This window comes from Elephantulus edwardii, unplaced genomic scaffold (assembly GCF_000299155.1).
Source record: "Elephantulus edwardii isolate Elephantulus edwardi_28Jun2011 unplaced genomic scaffold, EleEdw1.0 scaffold00151, whole genome shotgun sequence".
Taxonomy (NCBI): domain Eukaryota; kingdom Metazoa; phylum Chordata; class Mammalia; order Macroscelidea; family Macroscelididae; genus Elephantulus; species Elephantulus edwardii.
The window spans coordinates 1-20,095 of NW_006399901.1; the positions used below are offsets into that span (position 1 = coordinate 1).

At 47.7% G+C, this 20,095-nt stretch overlaps 1 protein-coding gene across 1 annotated transcript in view; it reads right to left on the reverse strand.

The window, feature by feature from the left end:
* Positions 1–363: 363 nt before the first annotated feature.
* LOC102858124 (THO complex subunit 5 homolog) overlaps positions 364–20,095 on the reverse strand; it is a 45,242-nt gene continuing 25,510 nt past the window's right edge. The window contains exons 3-13 of the mRNA XM_006894873.1: positions 19,609–19,649; positions 19,244–19,343; positions 17,365–17,473; positions 11,040–11,141; positions 10,382–10,478; positions 9,708–9,822; positions 8,282–8,385; positions 8,062–8,149; positions 3,832–3,947; positions 3,087–3,277; positions 364–529 (exon numbers count right to left, since the gene is read on the reverse strand). Coding sequence (XP_006894935.1) covers positions 466–529; positions 3,087–3,277; positions 3,832–3,947; positions 8,062–8,149; positions 8,282–8,385; positions 9,708–9,822; positions 10,382–10,478; positions 11,040–11,141; positions 17,365–17,473; positions 19,244–19,343; positions 19,609–19,649 — 1,127 coding nt within the window. The 3' untranslated portion in view covers positions 364–465. The remainder of the gene's footprint in view (positions 530–3,086; positions 3,278–3,831; positions 3,948–8,061; positions 8,150–8,281; positions 8,386–9,707; positions 9,823–10,381; positions 10,479–11,039; positions 11,142–17,364; positions 17,474–19,243; positions 19,344–19,608; positions 19,650–20,095) is intronic.

Below are 20,095 nucleotides of genomic sequence, written 5' to 3' on the forward strand. Positions count from 1 at the left end.
AACTGGGGAGGAGGGTGGAGAAAACAGTGCAACAATGAATGAATGAAAACCCAAAATCTCTGTAAATGTTCATTAAAACTAATAAAATTTAATAATAATTGTTTTTAAAAAAAGGAAGACCAGTGCAATAAACATCCAAGTAACAAGGTTCCCAAGGCAGGAACCAACATGGTATGTGGACAAGAGGGTGCCAGGGAGTCAGGGTCTTGGTGCACCTGGAGAGATACAGAAAGCCCAGCCATATGCTACTGCTCTGGCTGCCACCTGCCCTTCTACCTGGCAGAGCTACCACCCCCGCCAAGGAGCCACAAGACAAAGGCCATTTTGTCAGGGGACAATTTAATAGGCTGATAACACAAAACCTGTCTTTGAAGGCTCTCAAGAGCCACCTGGGGGCCACAGCAGAGTGGAAGTGCAGGCATCAAGGTGGGACCCTGTGGAAACACTGGCCTAACCGAGGACTGGTCAGCGATGGCTGAAGAAGCCCTGAGGGTGGTTATATTTAAACGGCTTCATCCTACTTGGACCCCTAGAGAAACAAGAGAAGGAAAGGCAGTTAACAGCAAGCCCTCTTGATCCATAAAATAACAGTCAGTCCACAGAAGGAAAGAGAATACAGTTTTTTTTTAAAAAAGTGGTAGAGTTACAAGGCATAGAATACTGCTATAAAGAACAGGCTGAAGCTGCACTGCAATCCCGAAGGTGCGCTGTTTGAATCCACCAGATGCTCTGCTGGAGGAGGGGCACTCTCCTCCTGTGCCAGTCAGATCCATTCAATGGCACACAACAACAACAACAAAGAATAGGTTGCAGAACATGTGAGGTGTGATATCCTATCTCAAAACATGTCCTCTTGGGTTTATAAAAGCATTAACACCCATCTGAATGGGCCCTCAGTAAGACTGGGCACTGCCAGCGCTGGGGCAGCTTCGTCTTTTGTCTTCCTCATTAACATCTAAGCATTTAACAATAAATAGTTTTAATTTTTTGGTGACAAAGAACATTCTAGCACATTCTGCCCTCAATACCTAGTACAAGGAGCTTCTCAAGCAGGCATTCTGGGAACGGCACTGATGGTGCCTGAGTGCATACCAGGAGCTGTGCTATTTCCACAGCTCTTACAGGTGAAGTCACAGCCTTGTCTGTTCAGTATGATGCAGCCAGCAAGTGACACAGCTCAAATCCAAAAATACGTCTGATGCCAAAAGGGCCACAGCGTAGGACAAAGGTCATGGTCAAAGAGGCAGCTTGAGACCTGTCTCCAAAGTCCTTTGCTCCTGTGAAGATGGGCTGTGTATTCTGGGCCCAAGCACAGAATCCTCTTTCCAGCATATTTCTTGTCGGCCTATCATGGCGAAAGTACATGACAAGCTGAGGCAACAGCCTGTGTGTGCCATGGGCCAAGGCAGCGTGTGTATGTGTGTGTGCACGCACGTGAGCAAGGGATGGTAAACACGAGAGGGGAAGAACAGCACCTGCGGTTGAGGGCTTCCTCTGCTAGCTATGCTTCACACGTTTGATTTCACTTAACTTCCCCTCCTAACAACACTCGAGGCAGATAATGCTTTTCAGATGAAACCTGTTTCAGAGGAAACAGGCCAGAGGTGCTCATAGCCTTACCGGCCCAGGTGGGACACAGAGGAGCTGGAGTTTGAATGCAGATCCTCCTAGTCCCAAATCCCTTGCTCATATCATACTGTACCATAGCATACCATACCATACATCATATCATAGCACAGGAAGGGCACAGAACCAATGGGGCAAGTTCAGGCCCGCTGTGGATGGGGAGACCAGAGCTTGGCGGTGCCAGGTGAAGTTGGTCCAGCTGTGCTGCACTCTAGCCCTCTGGCCTCGGTCCATGGGTCAGGGGTTCTGTAGGCCTACAGCCCTGCACCCACACCTCATCAGCCACAGAGACACCTGGCTGAGCTGCCAGGTGTGCTTGCAGCTGGCCAGCCCCCCACAATATTGCAAGGAGTGGGCGTTCTGGGAATCATTAGCAACCCGAGAGAGCTCCCACCTAGAAATGTGCTACAGCAGGTGGTGGGTGGGAGGAGCTGCGGGCTCACTCAGCCCCACTACGAACAGTGGATAGTGGGTGCAGAAATGGACCAGTGTCCAGGCACAGCTCCGCCTCCCAGCAGTCACATAGGGTCAGAGCTGGTTATTCTCTGACAACGCTCTGAACCAGGCCAGGTGGAGGTGCCAGATGGAGACAGGAGGATGCTGGGACAGCTTGCAGGAGCCAGGACAAGGTGAGGGGAAGGTAAAGCACCTTTTGGACTAAGAGAGAACAACAGGGGATGCCCTTATTAGAGACAGATTATAAACACTGTTGCTAGACTCCAGGACCACAAATTGGGGATAAAAGGAAAACCAAGGATCTAACAGAAGAAGAAACAAAAGCTTGTCAGGACGCAGTAAGCCTGGTGACATTCCATGCACCAAGAAGGACAGCTAAAGCTGAGTGCCTAGCTCATGCTAGGAAAGACTATAGAAGCTTAAAAGGAATTTTCTGGAATTAATTCCTCTAGAGCTGGAAGACACTATTTCCACATCAGCTGTGAGGAGATAGTCAGAGAGCCTGTTCACTGGCTCTCCAGCATCACATGGTCGACAAGGCAGAGACTGGCCCTGTGGGCTGGCTCCCTTCTGAGTAACCGCTCACTCACTTCCTGCAGCCGTATCATTCCTGACGAAGGCCACAGCTGGGTCCTTCCTTGGGAGTTGGTGGGCACACACATACTTTGAAAACATCTATCTGAGTACTAAGAAGCAAACAAAACCCTGTTGTTTTCATGAAGACGACAGGAAGTAAAGTGTGGCCACATCTTCTTGATGTATCCATCAGGGATGGAGACCAGAAGCAATGCCTCTGATTGCAACCTATAGGTGAAAAACTGCTGCCCAGGCTGGGAGGAAGTGGACTGTGGAGAATTTCAGGAAGGAGGGAACAGCTCTTCTCAGGAAATCTAGCAGAAGAATTGAATTCTGACTGAACAGACAAGGACAACTGGAAATGTGGCTGTCGGTGTGGCTGGCTGCTCTGTTGGGGGTAAATGCCTCCACGCCGGGCCGCCCCTCACCTGAAAAGCCGCAGGCACATCTTCTCTTGGGGAAACTCCTTGGGCCCCTCCACGCTGTCGTCGTGGCTCTCGGTCTCCAGGTAGACGTCCAGAAGCACGCAGAGCCGCTGCAGCTGGTTGGTCAAGAGCTGGTAGCTGGTCTGGGCCCCATACAGCTCCTTGTAGCACACGTTGACCTCACTCTCCATGGCCTGCGTGGTGGGAAAACCAGCTCAGCGGTGCATGCTGACCACCCTGGTGTGTCACCAAAGGGCCGGTCAAGACAACAACTTGGCTTTCCTGATCCTACCCCACAACATTTCCTGACCTTGAAAGCCAGGATCAAGATCAGATGTAAGTCAGACGGTGCTAGCATTAATGTGCTTCCTGGCCATCTGACCAATCAAATCAACAAGCGGTAGGAGAATTAACAGCTGCAATAATTTCAAGCAGCCTCTCATTCCAGTGCTTCTGTAAAGCTGGTGTTTATTCACAGTTTCACATAAGTTCAGGACAATAATACTCTTTGATGCCTGCTTCAGAAATAAGGAAACCTGTGGATCCCCCAGTACTAAGTGGGTGAGATGGGTCTAGATCCTTTCTACTATGATACCTTACATGCTCTGTCAAGTTCTACAAATCCCACATGACCTTCCACGCTGGGAATTAAACCAGCACCCAACCCTTCAGCTGTGGCAGGTCCTGCCACTGTCCCTGGCCTAAGGACACCCTCATGCGCTTCCTGCCACCCCCAGCTGGGACTTACCCGAATGTTGTCATCGTTGCTGTTGGTCTTCTCCCCCTTCCAGTTCAGACAGAGCTGGAAAATGGGTGGGATAGAGGAATAGCCGGGATTCAGCACCACAGCGGCCTGGAGCTTGGCTGGGGAGGGAGAGAAGCAGAGGAAATTCAGTTCTGAGGCCTGGCTTATGGGCCAGGAGCTCCTCACCCCTGGACTCTGGCTATGGTGGTATTGTTATGAGCCATGGAGTCAGAATCAACTCATAGCTGACCATCCAGTGCATTTTCAAAGGCAGTAAATGGCATGGGAGGAGACTGCCTATCAATCTCCCATGGAGTGGCTGGTGGGTTTGAACTTCATGCCTTTGGGTTTATAGCCTGACTCCTTAACCACCAGGCAATCCAAGCTCCTTCAAATGCTTTGCATTAACCTGAGCGTTGCAAAGCCCATCCTGTTACCGACTGCCATGTACTTTTGTTCTAGAACTCCTAACAAGGAATGGCCACCATTTGGTGTTTGGACTCTGGTCCCTCCAGGACTGAAGCGGTGACAGTCTCCCCAGGTCTGGTTCTCACTGGTGTATCCAAGATTCCTATTTAGACTTTGACAGAGATTGGTTTTAAATGTTATGTGCCGTTGAGTCGTTTGTGACTCACAGCGACCCTATGTATAACAGCCCTAAACCGTGCTCTATCCTGTGCCAATCTCATTGCCTCTGACACACCCATCCCGATTACCCCAGTCACTGAATCAATCCACCTCATAGAGGGTCTTCACCTCCTGCGCTGTCCCTCTACTCTACCCAGCATGATGGCCCTCTCTAAAGACCTGTCTCTCCTTACAACATGTCCAAAGTATGTCAGACGAAGCCCCAGAATCCTTGCCTCCAAGGAGCAGCCTGGTTTAACCCTCTCCAGGAGGAATCTGTTTGTTTTCTTGGCAGTCCATGGTACATTCAATACTCTTCTCCAGCACCACAGCTCAAAGGCATCAATTCTCCTTCTATCCTCCCTAGTCACTGTCCAACTCTCTGATGCATAACAAGTGATCGCAAAAACCATGGCCTGGATCAGGCGCACCTTAGACTCCAGAGAGACACCGTTGCTCTTGAGTTTTAAATGTTGTTATGTGCCGTCAAGTCGTTTGCGACTCATAGCGACCCTATGTACAACAGCCCTAAACTGTGCTCTATCCTGTTTAAAATATATAAAAAAAAATTAAGGACTTTTCCACGTGAAGGTTTAAATATCTGGCTTTTCTTAACAATGTTGTGCACTGACTATTACATCAGTCAAATGAACTCATCCTGTTCTGTTCCTTCTATTTTTTTCTGTTCTATTTTTATATATTGTTATGTACTGTTGAGTCCTCTGTAACCCATAGTGACCCCTATGTATAGCGGCTCTGAACTCTGCTCTATCCTGTGCCAATCTCATTGCCTCTGACACACCCATCCCGATTACCCCAGTTACTGTTATCAATCCATCTCATCTGGGGTCTTCTTCTCTTGAGCTGTCCCTCCCCCATTCTGAGTATGTATTATGCTTTGTAAACGTCTTCAACAGTCAATATTTATTGAGGATTTACTGCAAATGAGTCATTCATGCCCTTTTTATCTTATCCTAACAAAAATATCAGAATTTTAAAAAAATACGCAACTCAAATTCAAGGCTATCAAGTTGGAACTGACTCCTAGCTGACCCTTTGGGAGGTTTTCAGAGGGTGAAACCAAGTTTCTCCTTGGAGGCTAGGGTTTTGACGTTCCATCTCACATACTTTGGGCACATGGCCAGGAGGGACCGGTCATTGGACATTATGCTCGGAAGGGTGGAGGGACAGGGTAGAAGAGGAAGACCGTGGATGAGACGGATTGATAGAGTGACTGGGGCAATGAGGGCAGGTGGGTCGGAGTCCGTGAGACTGGCTCAGGGAAGGCTTCAGAGCTGCTGTGCACAGGGTCACTATGGGTTGCAGGTGACTTGACAGCACATAACAACAACAACAAATTTCTGGGGAGGAGAATGCTCATCTTTCTTCCACAGACTGGCAGAGGGGTGCCACCCTTGGGTTGCCAGTGCCACTCCCAACTGGCTCTGCCGGCAGAGCTCCCTAGATGAGTACCGTACCCATCTGGTTTATGTATTAAACGGAGGCTTTGACAGATTCCTTTCCAGGCTCAAGCAGCCATGAAGCAGCAGGCGGTGCTGGATTTCATCACATCAGTCTACATCATCATAATGTATGTTTCCACGCTGTCAAGTGACAGCCTTCACCTTTTTCAATAGAATGACATTCATCTCTTCAACCGGCTCATTCTTCTTCAGTTATTCACGTCAGGTGAAAAGAAAGCCTACGCTTTGATCCACCAATTAAACAAAAGGACAGGGAAGTGCAGGCTCAGGTGAGTCACCCTTGAAGGTATCACTGGTATCATTTGTTGAAAATAAACTTTTTCTCTACTGTTGGGTTGTTTCTGTCCTAACAGCTTGCATTTATTTCTGCATTTAGCTCTCTTCACCTTTTTTTTTTTAATCTTCATCACAAAGTTTCCAAAATGATTCTTTGAAAAATGACTGAAGAGTGATTTCTAGATTTATATGTTCATTTTAGTGTCACTGTTTTTCAAAGTCTCTCATGCAAGGCCATGGAGATTCATGTTAATTTCATTCTACGTATTACTCTCAAACACCCGTCATCTTTCCAAGGCTCCATCACCTCAACCAGGAAGCAGAATTGACTGCTCTGAGTTCCTGCCCGTGGGGTGTGGACTTTTCTTGGACTGAATATTTTGATGCCTTTTCAGAACAGTGCTCTCTGTTGTTAGGGATGAGGCCACAGTGCTTCCCAAGGGGGTTGAAGCTGGGAAGGGAACACAGCAGTGCCGTCATGGTCACCCGTCACAAGGGAAGGGAGCTCTGGTAGCCTAGTGGTAAGGGGCTGTCAACTCAAAGGCATGTGGTTCAAATCCAGTAGCTGCTTCTCGGGAGAAAGATGGACGATCTCCTTCCTTGGGACTTACAGCCCCTGAAAACCTGCTGGTGGGTTGGTTACGAGATGGTTTCGACTTGATGGCACATGAAAACAACATCATGACGGAGGAAATAAAGTGGACTGATTAGTGGGCTTTAATGAGGGCTAAAATGGTTCCTTTTATCAGAATATTAAAAAAAAAAAGTTAAGAAGTGCCAGTCACTATCACTGGCTATGGGGTCCAGCACTGAGCCTCGGGGCATTAGGTTCAAAGGTAGTGTCGGCCCTGCCGAGGCTGCGGTGGATCTCGGCCTGACAGCCGATGGCAGTCATCTGGGAGACTCGAGGATGAAGGCTTGGCAGTCAGACATGGGAGAGGTAGGAGGAATATGGGCTCCTGCTGCCTATCAGATGGGCAGGAACTGTGCAAAGGAGGGCAGGAACTGTGTGAGGAGGACAGCAACTGTGTGAGGAAGGCAGAAACTGTGCAGGGGAGGGCAGGAGCTGTGTGAGGAGGGAGGGCAGGAGCTGTGTGAGGAGGGAGGGCAGGAGCTGTGTGAGGAGGGAGGGCAGGACCTGTGTGAGGAGGGAGGGCAGGAACTGTGTGAGGAGGGAGGGCAGGAACTGTGTGAGGAGGGAGGGCAGGAACTGTGTGAGGAGGGCAGGAACTGTGTGAGGAGGGCAGGAACTGTGTGAGGAAGGCAGAAACTGTGTGAGGAGGGCAGAAACTGTGCAGAGGAGGGCAGGAACTGTGCAGGGGAGGGCAGGAACTGTGCGAGGAGGGCAGGAACTGTGTGAGGAGGGAGGGCAGGACCTGTGTGAGGAGGGAGGGCAGGAACTGTGTGAGGAGGGCAGGAACTGTGTGGGGAGGGCAGGAACTGTGTGGGGAGGGCAGAAACAGTGCAGGGGTGGAGCCCCGTGACTACATCTGATAGAGCATCTCTATCAAACGTAACTGGCACTGGGGAGGTAGGAGGACAGGTTGTCTGACTAGAGCGTGGTAAAACCTTGGTGTTAGGAGCCTGGGCTCTGAGGTCATATATGGGTTTGAGTCCACTGTTGAAATGGGAATGTTGTTACCACTCTTAGGAGTGGGAGGATTAAACTGGATAAAGTATACTTACAGACTATGTCTTCACTCAACAGTGGTGATCACAGCCATCACTACTTGCCAAGTGCCCACCACAGGATCCCAGGCAGCTTCATTTGGATTGGACGACCCTCAGGAAGTTTTTGTTCTTAGCAACTCCCTTTGCCTGGAGCCACTATGACCAGATCATTTACCTGTGCCCCTTTCGATGAGTGCCATGTAGTAGAGACTGGTGTCCTCTGCCAGGCCCGCCTCCACGATCTCTCTGGTGAAATGCAGCTCCTAGGAAAGTCAACACAGAGACAGTGAACTGTTGGCTCCTCTGGGCACATGCTCTGCCCTGCAGGGGCTGAGAGGTGACACAGGTTTGTGGTGTCCAGATCAGCAAGACTGTCTTCTTATGCTGACACTTACCATGTAATCTTCAGGGGTCATCGTTACCCACTTCACCAGGCGAGAGACCACCTTGGCAGGGAAGAGGTTGTGACAGTCACTCGTAACGGGCACGATGCCATGTTCTAAAAGAGCAAGAAGGGTCCTGTCACAGGGAGAAAGCAAGTGCTACAAGCGGGTACCTTACATCTTCCCAGGGCACTCCATCAATTTCAGGTGTGTCTGCCCGCCATCCTGGGACATCAGACACACAGAAGGTGTATGCCTAACACACAGTAGGTGTACACGTAACACACAATAGTTGTAGCCCTAACACTCAGTAGGTGTACAGCAGGTGCGCTGACTTGAAGACAGACTGGTGCCAGGCCCAGGCACATGACATCGGTGAAGGTCAGCCTTCCAGGCCTGCGTTTCTGCCTTCCTGGTTAATGCAGATATCGGCCAGCAAAACAAAACCCCTGTGGCCAGAGCCAGCGATGCTGCCTCCACAGCAGTAACTATTCATTAGGCTGCACTTTCCCAGCTGACCTTGATGGAGCACATGACTAAAGGGCTTTGTGCCAGTTCCTCTGCTCGGGGAGGAGGGCAGGAGAATTGCTCTGGGGAACATTTTCCTGCTGGGGTTTCACAAAGAAAATACAGAAAGCACCGTCCAGGAAGACAACTCATTGTCCAATTGTGGGGCAGAGAAGCTCAGAGATACTGAAGGGACGGGCTCTCAGATAAGCCAGGCTGCCCCGCAGAGACTGGTGTCCAAGTGGAACATGGGGTCTCTGAGAGGGTCCTAGAACTGCAACGACTGTTCTAACAGGGACTCTCCTCGATCACACAGATCCTAATTCCAGGCAATAAATTCTGTGCAGTGAAAAAGAAACCAATGGACCAGCCACCATCAAGTCCCTTCTGACTTGCAGTGACCCCATGTGTCAGAGTGGAAATGCACCACTGGGCTTTCAAAACTGCGACTTTTGGGGTGTGGGTTACCAGGTCTTGTCTTTTGAGGTGCCTCTGAGTTGCTTCACAGCACATCTGTGGGGTTAGTAGTTCAGTGTTTAAACATCTGCATAATCCAGGGACTCCTTGTGTATGGGAAGCACTTGGTAAACATTTATCAAACGAACAAATGCAAAGAAGCCTTCATGGGATCGCTGCCTCCGTCAATAGCTCATCATCTCATTACAGAGGAAATTTGTTCTCTGGTCCTTTGGGGTAGGGTTGGAAGAGTGGTGTACGCTTTAGGAAATGGGGGGGGGAGAGTGATCAGAATCTAGCCTGGATAAGACCGTGGCCCTCCCTAGGACCCTCCCTCAGCACGTCTGCTCCCTAACAGCCAGGAATCGGGGCCCTCTCTGGTCTGTTGGCAGACATCAAGAGTTCCCAGTGGAGACCAAGCCATTCTTTTCAAGATCCAGTTGGCTCTGAAGCCAACACCCCAACTTGTGCTTACCCAGGGATGCAAATTGCTTGTGGAGGGCCAGGCGAGACTGCACCCGGGTCTTAAGCAGCTTCATGGTGGTCTCCATGTGGCTGGCGCTCAGCGAGTGGTCCGCAGTCACCGTGGGCTGTGGATGACATTGAGTGGGGTGCACTGTTGAGTGCCCTCCCATCCCAAAGGGTCCGCTGCTCTCTGAGGCCCCCCTGAATACAGGGTCTGTAGAGAGGCAGGGTTAATCTGTCATGACAGGCAGAGTCTCAAGAGTAACATCTCACTGCTGTGTCACCAAGAGGCTGGGGGGAGTTCCTGAGAAGAGTCAGGCTTCTGCTAAGGGGCCAAGTTCCCTGGATTTCTGCTTACTCATTTTTGGTGTCTCTGTGCCTAAGACTAAGACACAGCAGAGCTTGGAGCCAAGACGCCCAGAAAAAGTATCCAATTTTACTTGGATTTAGAGGGCTACCAGTGTCAGGGAGAAGGCAAAAGGTCCCTAAGAGAAGTTGGCTTCAAAGGACTTAAGAGATAGATCCCCTATATTCCCATGTGCTCCTAAGCCCATGATCCATGCCCCAAAGGAAAAGCATTTTGTGGGTCCTGAGCCCCAAAAGAACATCAGAGGCCTCTCCATCATCCATAGAAAGGGAGGAAGGCCAGCCCTTCAGCCAAGAAGTCCAGGTCAGTATCCACACCTGTGGTTGTTCTTTGGGAAAGTGGAGGCCGCCCAGCTTCTGCACCCACAGATATGGGTGGCCCAGGTCAAGGACATAGTCTCTCAAAGTCAGGATGCTGCCGAAAGGAACAAAGGAGAAAATGACTTCTCACTTCTGCTGAGGTCCCCGGAGACAGCTCTGCTTTCAGCCTCCGTTTCCATAAACAGCCCACTTGGCTGGCTCAGCGAGCTCACAGCCCCAGCTGTCATCGACACCTCTTCACGCCACCAGCTCCCGGCTAGGAATTCCATCTCTCCTGCAACTACAAGTCCCTCTCTCCTGGTCATCTTTAACTTACACACAAACTTAAAAAGAAAAGTAGGACACTCATCTCTATACCAGTCTATCAAGTTTTAAAATATGAATTTGGTTTTTTTAAAAGGTTTCTTATAATGAAATATTTTTATCTTATATCCCTGCCAACTCGAGTTTTGGCCCTGGCACCCACTCCATGTCCTCTCTTTGGTCAGTAAGCAGGAATGGGCACCTGTTCCTTTTCTCCATACAGTACCCCGCTTCCCCAACACTTCCTTTACTGCTGAGAAGCCACTAGCCCTAAATAGGTCACTGCTGTGGGCTTGACCTGAGACCCTCAGACCAGGACATGCCTGGACTTGAAAAAACCTAGTGGACTCACCCAACTTTATCGAATTGGTATTGATTGGCTGGATTCGGTGTTTTCTTTCCATGGTCCCCAGGATACAAGCAGCTCAGGACTGAGTCAGGTGACAGCAAGTCACTGGAAATGGGATAGTCTACTGTGAGAATGGCAGCCAACAACCTAGACAGGACGTGGGTCTTTGGGGGACAGTAATGCCCAATAATCAACATCACCATTGACTGAAGACCTCCTTAGGGGCCAGACCTTTCTTTCCCTCCTCTTTTTTTAAAATTTATTGAGATTTTATTGAAAGTTTACAAAGAACTCAGATTTCCACTCATTCATTGTTGAACATTTTCCTCCCTGCCCCCCCCCAAGTTTGCTTTATTCTTTGGAGGGGAAAAAATCCTTTCATTGTTATACAGACACCCCCCCCCCCCCCCTCTGCTATGCATCTCTTAGTCTGGTATCCTGTCATGCCAATACTACCTAATCATATATTCCTTTAATACAGTTCTCTCCCTCATCTGTTTCAATGAAGTGTTCATTATTTATCCCCTTTTCTTAGTTTCCCCCCAACCCCCGAGGTCAGCCCTGTTTTATAACAGTAGCACCATGCATTATTTGTCCTTTTGTGACTGAGATATTTCACTCAGCATAATGTCCTCCAGGGTCACCCATTTTGAATAATACTGTATAAGTTCCTTATTTTTCAATGCAGCGTAGTATTCCATTGTGGGAATATACCACAGCTTCTCTATTCATTTGTTTGTTAATGGGCACTTGGGTTGTTTCCAACTCTTTGCTATTGTGAACAAAGCAGCAATAAACATGGGTGTGCAGGGCCAGACCTTTCTAAGCTTGAGTCACTAAATTCTCACAACTCAACTCATTGTCACAGAGTTAGCTGACCCTCCAGTGGGTTTTGAGAGGCTGTAAACTATAATTATACGGGAAGAGACCACCCATCCTTTTAACTGCAGAACAGCTAGGAGATCTGGGTTGGCAGTGCAACTCCTTACCCTTCAGAGCCCCCCTAGGAGAATGTTATTATCTCTTGTTTACAAAAGATGAACTCAGAGCACTGAAAAATATCGTGAATCTCAGTTCATTGTGCTAAATACGTACTGTAATCAGGATTTGCATGGCCTGATCAAAGGCACTATTCTTATCCACTTGATTTTAGAAAAGTTCCCAAATTAAACAAACAAACATCCCTTCAAGAGTTATATGGGGACTAGATCTTGCCAAAGGAGAACAAAACCCAACAATACCAACAACAAAAATAATTCCAGTTCTCAGAGAAGACAAAACTCCTTTCCACCCCAGAGAGAACAACACTTCTCTGAGGCTGTGTCTCATTCACTTTGAACAACTTCCAGCTAATCACAGAAAAGGATCGTGCTACACTTTTAGTAAAGGATATTATTACATGCACCGGAGACGAGATGACCCAGTGCTGTAAGCAGAGTGAGACAGCGACACCAATGCCACCCAAGTGGAATGATTAGGGCACAGCCTGTAATTAAATGTGACAAGCTGGGAAGAGATGGTCCTGCTCTGATGCAAGGAGACTGCTGATCACAGACGAGAAAGCCTATTTTTTTCCTCTCTGTGCCAACAGAGGGTTCTTGTCACCTTTCCAAGGACAGCAGTAGAGGATAGCCCTTGGGAGGCCCTACCCTGCTAATGTGCACCCCAGGGATATGCTGGCCCCGTAAGGGGACTTGATACCAGGACACTGCCTCTTTCCTACTCTCCTTCTCAATCCGGTTCTCTGTCCTCTTCCCTGCCTTCCATGGAAAACTGGCCAGAAAGGTAAGTAAAAATTATCTAACTGTTAACAATTGTTCAGTAATGATTAAGAGTGCAAAGAAGTAACTAAAAAAATAAAAGAACATAAACAAATTAATTTAAAAAATATAACATCTATAACTGTGCATAATAAAATAATAAACATTCAAAGGAGAACAAGTAGGTGTCTTGGAGAGAGTAAAATCAAGTTTCTCCTTGGAGGCAAGGATTTTGAAGCTCTCACATACTTTGGTCACATATGAGGCCAGGAGGGATTGGTCCTCGGAGGAGGACATCATGCTCAGAAGGGTGAAGGGACAACCCAGGAGACGACGACCCCAATGAGACAGACTGACATGGTACCTGGGGCGATGGGATTAGGTGTGTCGGAGTCAGCAAGGCTCTGGATAGGGCAGGGTTCAGAGCTGTTGTACAAAGGGTCACTATGAGTCACAGACTCTTCTCCAGCGTAACCCAAAGACGTCACGTTCTCTTCTGTTATCCTTATTCATTATCCTGCTCTCTGATACTTAGCAAGTAATCATGAAGACCATGGTCTGGATCAGGCGCACCTGAGTATGTAGATTGACATCACTGCTCTTCAGCACTTGGAGAGGTCCGTGACAGCAGATTTTCCTAATACAATTTCTCTTTTTTATTTCCTGACTGCTGGTGCCAAGAGTGTTGACTGTGAAACCACGCAAGCCAAAACTGTTAACAGTCTCAATCCTTCATCTATTACGGGGCTGTCAAATGTCCCAGTGGCAAGAATCTTTGTTTTCTTGATGTTGCGCTTCGATCCATATTGAAAATTGCGGTCTGTCCTTGACCTTCTGCAGCAAACACTTCAGGTCCTTCTCAGTTTCAGCAAGCAAGGTAGATGGGATAGTGAATAGTATTGAAGAATTAGTGTACTTTTACTTATGTTGAGCGTCTGATGTTTTAGGCCAAGAACAGACTCAAATATGCTCGCAACTGTGAGGAAGACAAGACTAGACAATATTTTGTTCTTTTATACATAAGGTCATGTGGTGGAATAACTTCTTCCATGTAGCTTTTCTAGCTTCTCTCCTACTCTCATTACATGGCTTGGGTGGTTGTTATTAGGTATCATTGAGTCAAATATGACTCACAGCAACCCTACAAACAGCTGATGTGTGTCCTGTCCTATCCTGCGCTGTCATCATCTCTGACCCACTTGAGCCCCTTCCTGAAGTTACTGTGTCAATCCATCTTGACGGGGGGGCTCTTCCTCTCCTTCACTGACCCTCCATCTTTCCAAGCATGATGTCCCCCTCCAGGGAACAGCCTCGCCTAGCTACATGTCCAAAGCATGAAAGACAAAGCTTCACCATCTTTGCCTCCAATGAGCACTCTGGCTGTACTTTTTCTAAGACATATCTGTTTGTTCTTTTGGAAATACATGGGCTATCGAGTCCTCTTTTCTAGCACCTCAACTCAGAGCCATCAAGTCTTTTTCTGTCATCCTTATTCACTGTCCAGCTCTCTGATGCACAGCAGGTGATTGAGAAGACCATGGGCACTCTAGTCTTCAAACTGACATCATTGTTCTTCCTCATTTTGGAGAGAGGTCTCTGACAGCGAACTTGCCCAGTGCAATAAGCCTTTTGATTTTTTGTTTTTGCTGATTTTTGATCCAAGCAAGATTAAATCATTGACAGCTTTAATCTTTCTCCATCTATCATAATGTTTCCTGTTGGTCCTATGGTGAGGACTTCTGTTTTCTTGATATTGAGATGTAATCTATACTGAAGGCAAGCATTTCATATCCTCCTCATTTACAGCAAACAGTCATATTATGTGAATAATGTAGGTTGTTGCTGATGAGTCTTCCTTCAATGCTGACACCAGATTCTTCTTCATAGAGTCTACCTTTATGAACTAATTGCTCAGCATACAGATTGAACAGGTCTGCAGAAAGGATACAACCTGGACGCACATCCTTCCTGATTTTAAACTGTGCAGTGTTCCTTTGCTCTGTTCTGACTACAGATTCTTGGTCTAGGTATAGAGTTTGTATGAGCACAAGTAAGTGTTCTGGGATTCCAATTCTTCTCAATCTTACCCATCATTTATGATCCACACAGTCAAATGTCGTTACATATTCATAAAGCACAAATAAACCTTCTTCTGAGATTCTCTGATTTTAGTCAGTGCTAGTTAGGACTCTGCAAACGTGAGGGGTTGGTGGTCATCCAAGGAGACTGGCTCACTTGCTACTAATGTAAACAGCACATTCTGAGCAGGTCCATGCAGTTAAGACGTGTAAAGCACTAACACTGGGATTGGTGAGTTATGACATCCTGTCAGGATTAAAGTATGCTGGCCTAGAGGTAGAAAATGGGGATGTCACTATCAACAAGAAGAATAAACCAGCGTTTCAGGGTGCTCTTTGGACCTGGGGTTTCTATGCATGCCAGAGAAAGAGAGCTAGAACACCACAAAGACAATACGACACGGCTCAGCATGAGACAGGAGAAGGCAGAGCAGCAGATCCAGGTGTGAAACACAGGTGTGAACTCCTGGCCCACAGCCCAGGAGGGTAGAAGCGGAGTTCCTGCTGGTGAAGGGTGTGCCTGTGGGCACTTGCCGGGGGAATCATGTGCTAGAGCTGAGTCCCGTGGGCCTAGGTTTACTGGTGGAGTGGGGGAAGATACATGGCTGACAGAGCCCAGAGAGCTTTTTAACACTTGGCTGAGCAGGACAGAGACCAAGGCTGCCAGAATGAGGGTCAGCATGAGAAGTCTGTCAGAACTATAGCTGTCCTTATTGAAGAACTCAATCATCAATGCCCCTGTACCTAAACTGGAACCTTTAACTCCCCAAATAAACCTGATGAATTAGGACTACTGTCTGTGAGTTCAGGGTGGCCACTGAAATGAACTATCAGATGCAGAAGAGAAGTAGCCGAGTACCATGGGACAAACCGTTAGTGGTAGAACTGGCAGAAAAAAAAAGAAGTGGAGTGTGGAGGGCATGTCTGACCTCGCAGGAACTGGTTTTCTGTTGTTACTGATACTGCCGCTACTTTCAAGACCTTTGGGGTCTGGAAAGAAGTTATCTGTCAATGATCACAAACATCTGGCTGACTGAATGATTCTCTATCACTACCTATGACCTTGGGGCAGTTCCTGAACTCTCTTGAGCCGGTTTCCTTACTTCGTGGAATTACTGTGAGTACGATATAACTTGACAATAATAAACACGCCTGTCAATTACCAATGGCTTCCTTTGTGCTTAGCATCTGACTCTTCACAAGTATCCTATGAAGAGATACTCGAAACAGGCTTAGGAACCAGGTAGACTGCCTCAAGTTATACACACACAGCTACAATTGGCAGAAGAGGGCTCTGCTCTGCGGGCTCCAGAGCATAACCAGTCTGGCACTGCCTCGACCATGGCACACACAGAACTCAGGAACGAGCTCGAGTTAGGAATGCAACAAAGGCCAGATTGTGGGGAGCTGCATGTAAGAAGTGAGCAGAAAGAACGTGCATGACAAGAAGCTCCACCTTGGCCAGGGACTCCCAGGAACTGCTGCCTGGACCAAGAGTGCTGGCTGAGTAGTGGAAGAAGACAGCCCCGGCTCTCCCTCAGCTGAGGTCAGGAGAGAACAGGCCAGTTCACCTAGAATATCCTTGGGTGGTTCACCAACAGGCTCAAGTACAGGAACGGAGACTGTGGTTTAACAAGGGGGCTCCAGGTGCAGGGTGTAAGACGTAGGGGACATCAGGCAGTCATGGAAGAGCCCAGCCCCGTGGCACCAGCATACCAGTACCAGTGGAGTGTCTCCCAGAGCATCAATGGTTCCATCTTTCCACAGCTGACACAAGGGCCCAGTAGGAGCACACAGGGGCAGTACTGGAGGGAGGCCTCTCACAAGCAGACACTGTTCCAGCCAGGCCTCCAGGGCCTCCCTTCCCCTGCCCTGGCTGTGAAACTCCAGTAGTCAGGGGAAGCCCCTGGGGATGCTCAGCCGGTGGCTGTCACTTTGTGTCTCTGCTCATAATCCCCCACAAATACACCCACCCACCCCACACCCCGGGGACTCAACATGGTCCTTCCTTCCACTGCCCAGGTAGCCTGAATGCAGCTGTGCCAGTAGGTAAAAACCTCGCACTTTGGGGCTGGAGGAGAAAATGGGAAGAACAGCCTAAATTTGTCAACCTGATGATATATGCCAAGTCTCATTTTTAACATTCGCACTCTTAATCACTGGTTATAAAAAGCTGGTGCGCTGCCCTGCCTATTCAATTTGCAATTACCCCGGAGTTCCCCTTATCATCTGCTATTTTGTAATAGGAATTCACAAATGAAAAGTCAAGGAATGCTTTTCTTTTTTGTGTGTACCATCAAATCAGATCTGACTGGTACAGGAGGAGATTGTTCCTCAAGGAATGCTTTTCTACACCAGTGAGGTACAAGGATTTCTGGGCGGTGTGGACACACAGAGCAGTGGCCTCAGAACCAGCAAGGAAGGACAAACAGCTCAATGCTGAGGCTCTCACCATCCCCCACTCCCCATCCCCGCAGCCCCTGCCAATACCCTGCGCTGATGGGGGTGATGAGCTCCGTGGCCGTCGTCACTCTGGCTTTTACGGTCATGATGTTGAGGTTCAGGAGGTAGTAGAAGGTCAGGTGAAGCACACTCTCATCTGGAGGGGGAAGAGGGAAGGAAAAGGAACCTGGTAAGTAAAATACGTAGACTGGAGTGAAAAATCCTCTAGGGAAGAAACTCAAAGACCCTGCTTCAAACAATAAATAGCAGGAGTGATGAGCAAATGCTGAGCCAAAAAAAGCCAATTCTCTTCTACAGGTCCTCTAAGAGGTAACTCACAATTCCCTTCCTTGGGGATGGAGCAGTCACCGAAAACTCCCTAACAGAATACAGACATAGAAAGTGGTTAACTTGAGAGTGGAGAAACCTAGCAGACTCTCCCTTAAGCCAGCAATCGAGGTCAAAATCAACCTGCACTGATATGATACAGAGGTTTCATGAGCCTGGTAGGATGCGAAGGTGAAAGCCACATCTATGGTAATATTCCCCCAAATCTAAAACCCAGGTCTAATCATGAAAACACACCAGACACTGACAGACATTCTACAAAATTCTAAGCTTCACCTTCAAAAGTGCCACAGTTATGAAAGACAAAACTGTCCCTGCCTCTGGGAGGCTAAGAAGTATGACAACTGAATGTAATATGGACCTGGAACAGAAAAAGGACATTCAAACTGGGGAAATGGGAAACAATTCCATAATTTAGGTAACACCATGGTTCATGCACATTATACTATGAGAAAGCGAGAGGTAGGTGCAATTTATCTAGAAACCCTCCGTCATCTTGACAAATCTAAAGTCATCTCAAAAGAAAAAGTTGTAAAAGAAAATAAGGACCAGTGTGCGGAGACTATACTTCCATCTGCATAAAAACAAAACAAAGCAAAACAATATATATATATAGCCAAGAAAGCTTGACTTTAAGCTAGAAGCATCCCCATGGCCCAAATCCCAAAATAAATGAAAAAGAAGTCATGAACATGGAGCTGGGAATTAAAGCAGTCATCACAAGTTCAGCTCCTCCAAGAGGGCCGCTGTGGGTGGCGGGCGACTTGGTGGCACATAACAACAACAACTTGCTATGAACTTAAAATAAAACAGAAATAACCATGAGTAAATAAATCTATTATTAGGGAAGGGGATAATAATCTTTTATTATTTTTTTGTGTGTGTACCATCAAATCAGATCTGACTGTTACAGGAGGAAATTGTCCCTCTTTCCTCGGCAGAACATCTGGTGGATTTGAACCATGCACCTCTGGAACTGCAGTGCAGCTTCTTGCCACTAGGCCACCAGAGCTCTCCTAAATGTACTATGTATTTCTAAGAAAAAATAAACTTTTAGCAGTGGTTGTTTCTGGGGATAAGGCTGAAAAGTCAGAGTATGAGGGTAAAGAAATGTAAATGTCGCACTTGACTCTTACGTTGCTGAGATGTTTCATCACGTCTTCTTTTGCCTGGACAAAACCAGTTTAAATGCACACGTATGTTCTCCCCAAAATGTCACAGCCTGTTCATATTTATTAAACCAAGCACCTTGTTGTACTGGTCAGAACCTGCATGCTCTTCTTTTTCTGTGTACCTGATTTTTTTTTTTTGGTGGAGATGCTGGGGACCTGGTTTGTCAAAATTTTTAAAAAGGTGTAATTTTACTAAGCTTTCCAAAAAGGTCTGGAGTTCTGTTGCTATACTGATACCACAACAATTTAAAGAGAAAGAAAATTCTGTGCAAAACAAAGAAATGAAAAATGGAGAAATTTGAAACAGAAAGTCTTTCTTGGGCAGAGACCTGTCTGGCTGGCCTGACCCTCTGACCACACTTAGTGCTGCTAGGAACCCTCAGAACAAGACTGATCTCCCGACAGACCTCTGCACTTGAGATCCAGCATGACCGACAGAGGGTGACTCTTCAGCATCTCCTTGCGTTTGTCATCCAGCTGAACTCCCAGCGTGGGTCGCCGGCGTTTCTGGACAAAGGGAAAGGCCCGAGGCAGTAAGCACTGGTCAAAGACATATTCCCCGCTCCTGCCTTCCCCCCACTTCACATCCCTGCCCCCCAAGACCTCAACACTACTGCCCGGGACCTGCTGCTTCAGCTCTTCAGGCTGCCAACTCCCCAAGTCCTTCCTTCCAGACCTCCTCTTTTGGTTGCTTAGGGAGAATGGCATCCCCCTCAACAAGGAGACGCCAGTGCGGCTGCCTGGTGTCCCCACAACAGGAACTGGTTCTCACCGTGGTCTGCTCTTCTTCCGCATCCGAGTCGCTCTCATCATCTGAAATCACAGAAAAGGCAGCTAGGGCCAAGGGCTTCCAAAATGCTCCCCACTGCCCCTAAACCTGTAAGAGGCCCAGACTGCAACTTGTGTCAGTGGGCTTCTTTAAAACAAACAGTAGGTGAATTTACTGCTTCTCATTCAGTACAGAAAACACAGTAACACCAAAGCATAGGAAGAATTCCACTCCCATGCTATTTTGCTTTGTGGGTTTTTTTTTTTATTATCTTTTGTGTGTGTACTGTCAAATCGGATCTGACTGGTACAGGAGGAGACTGTCCCTCCTTCTCCAGCAGAGCACCTGGTGGATTCAAATTGCTCACCTCTGGGACTGCAGTGCAGCTTCTTGCCACTAGGCCACCAGAGCTCACCAGTATTTTGTTTTGTTTTTTTAAAACAATATTTTACTGTGTTTTCATTAAAAGTTTACACAGCAAATTTAGTTT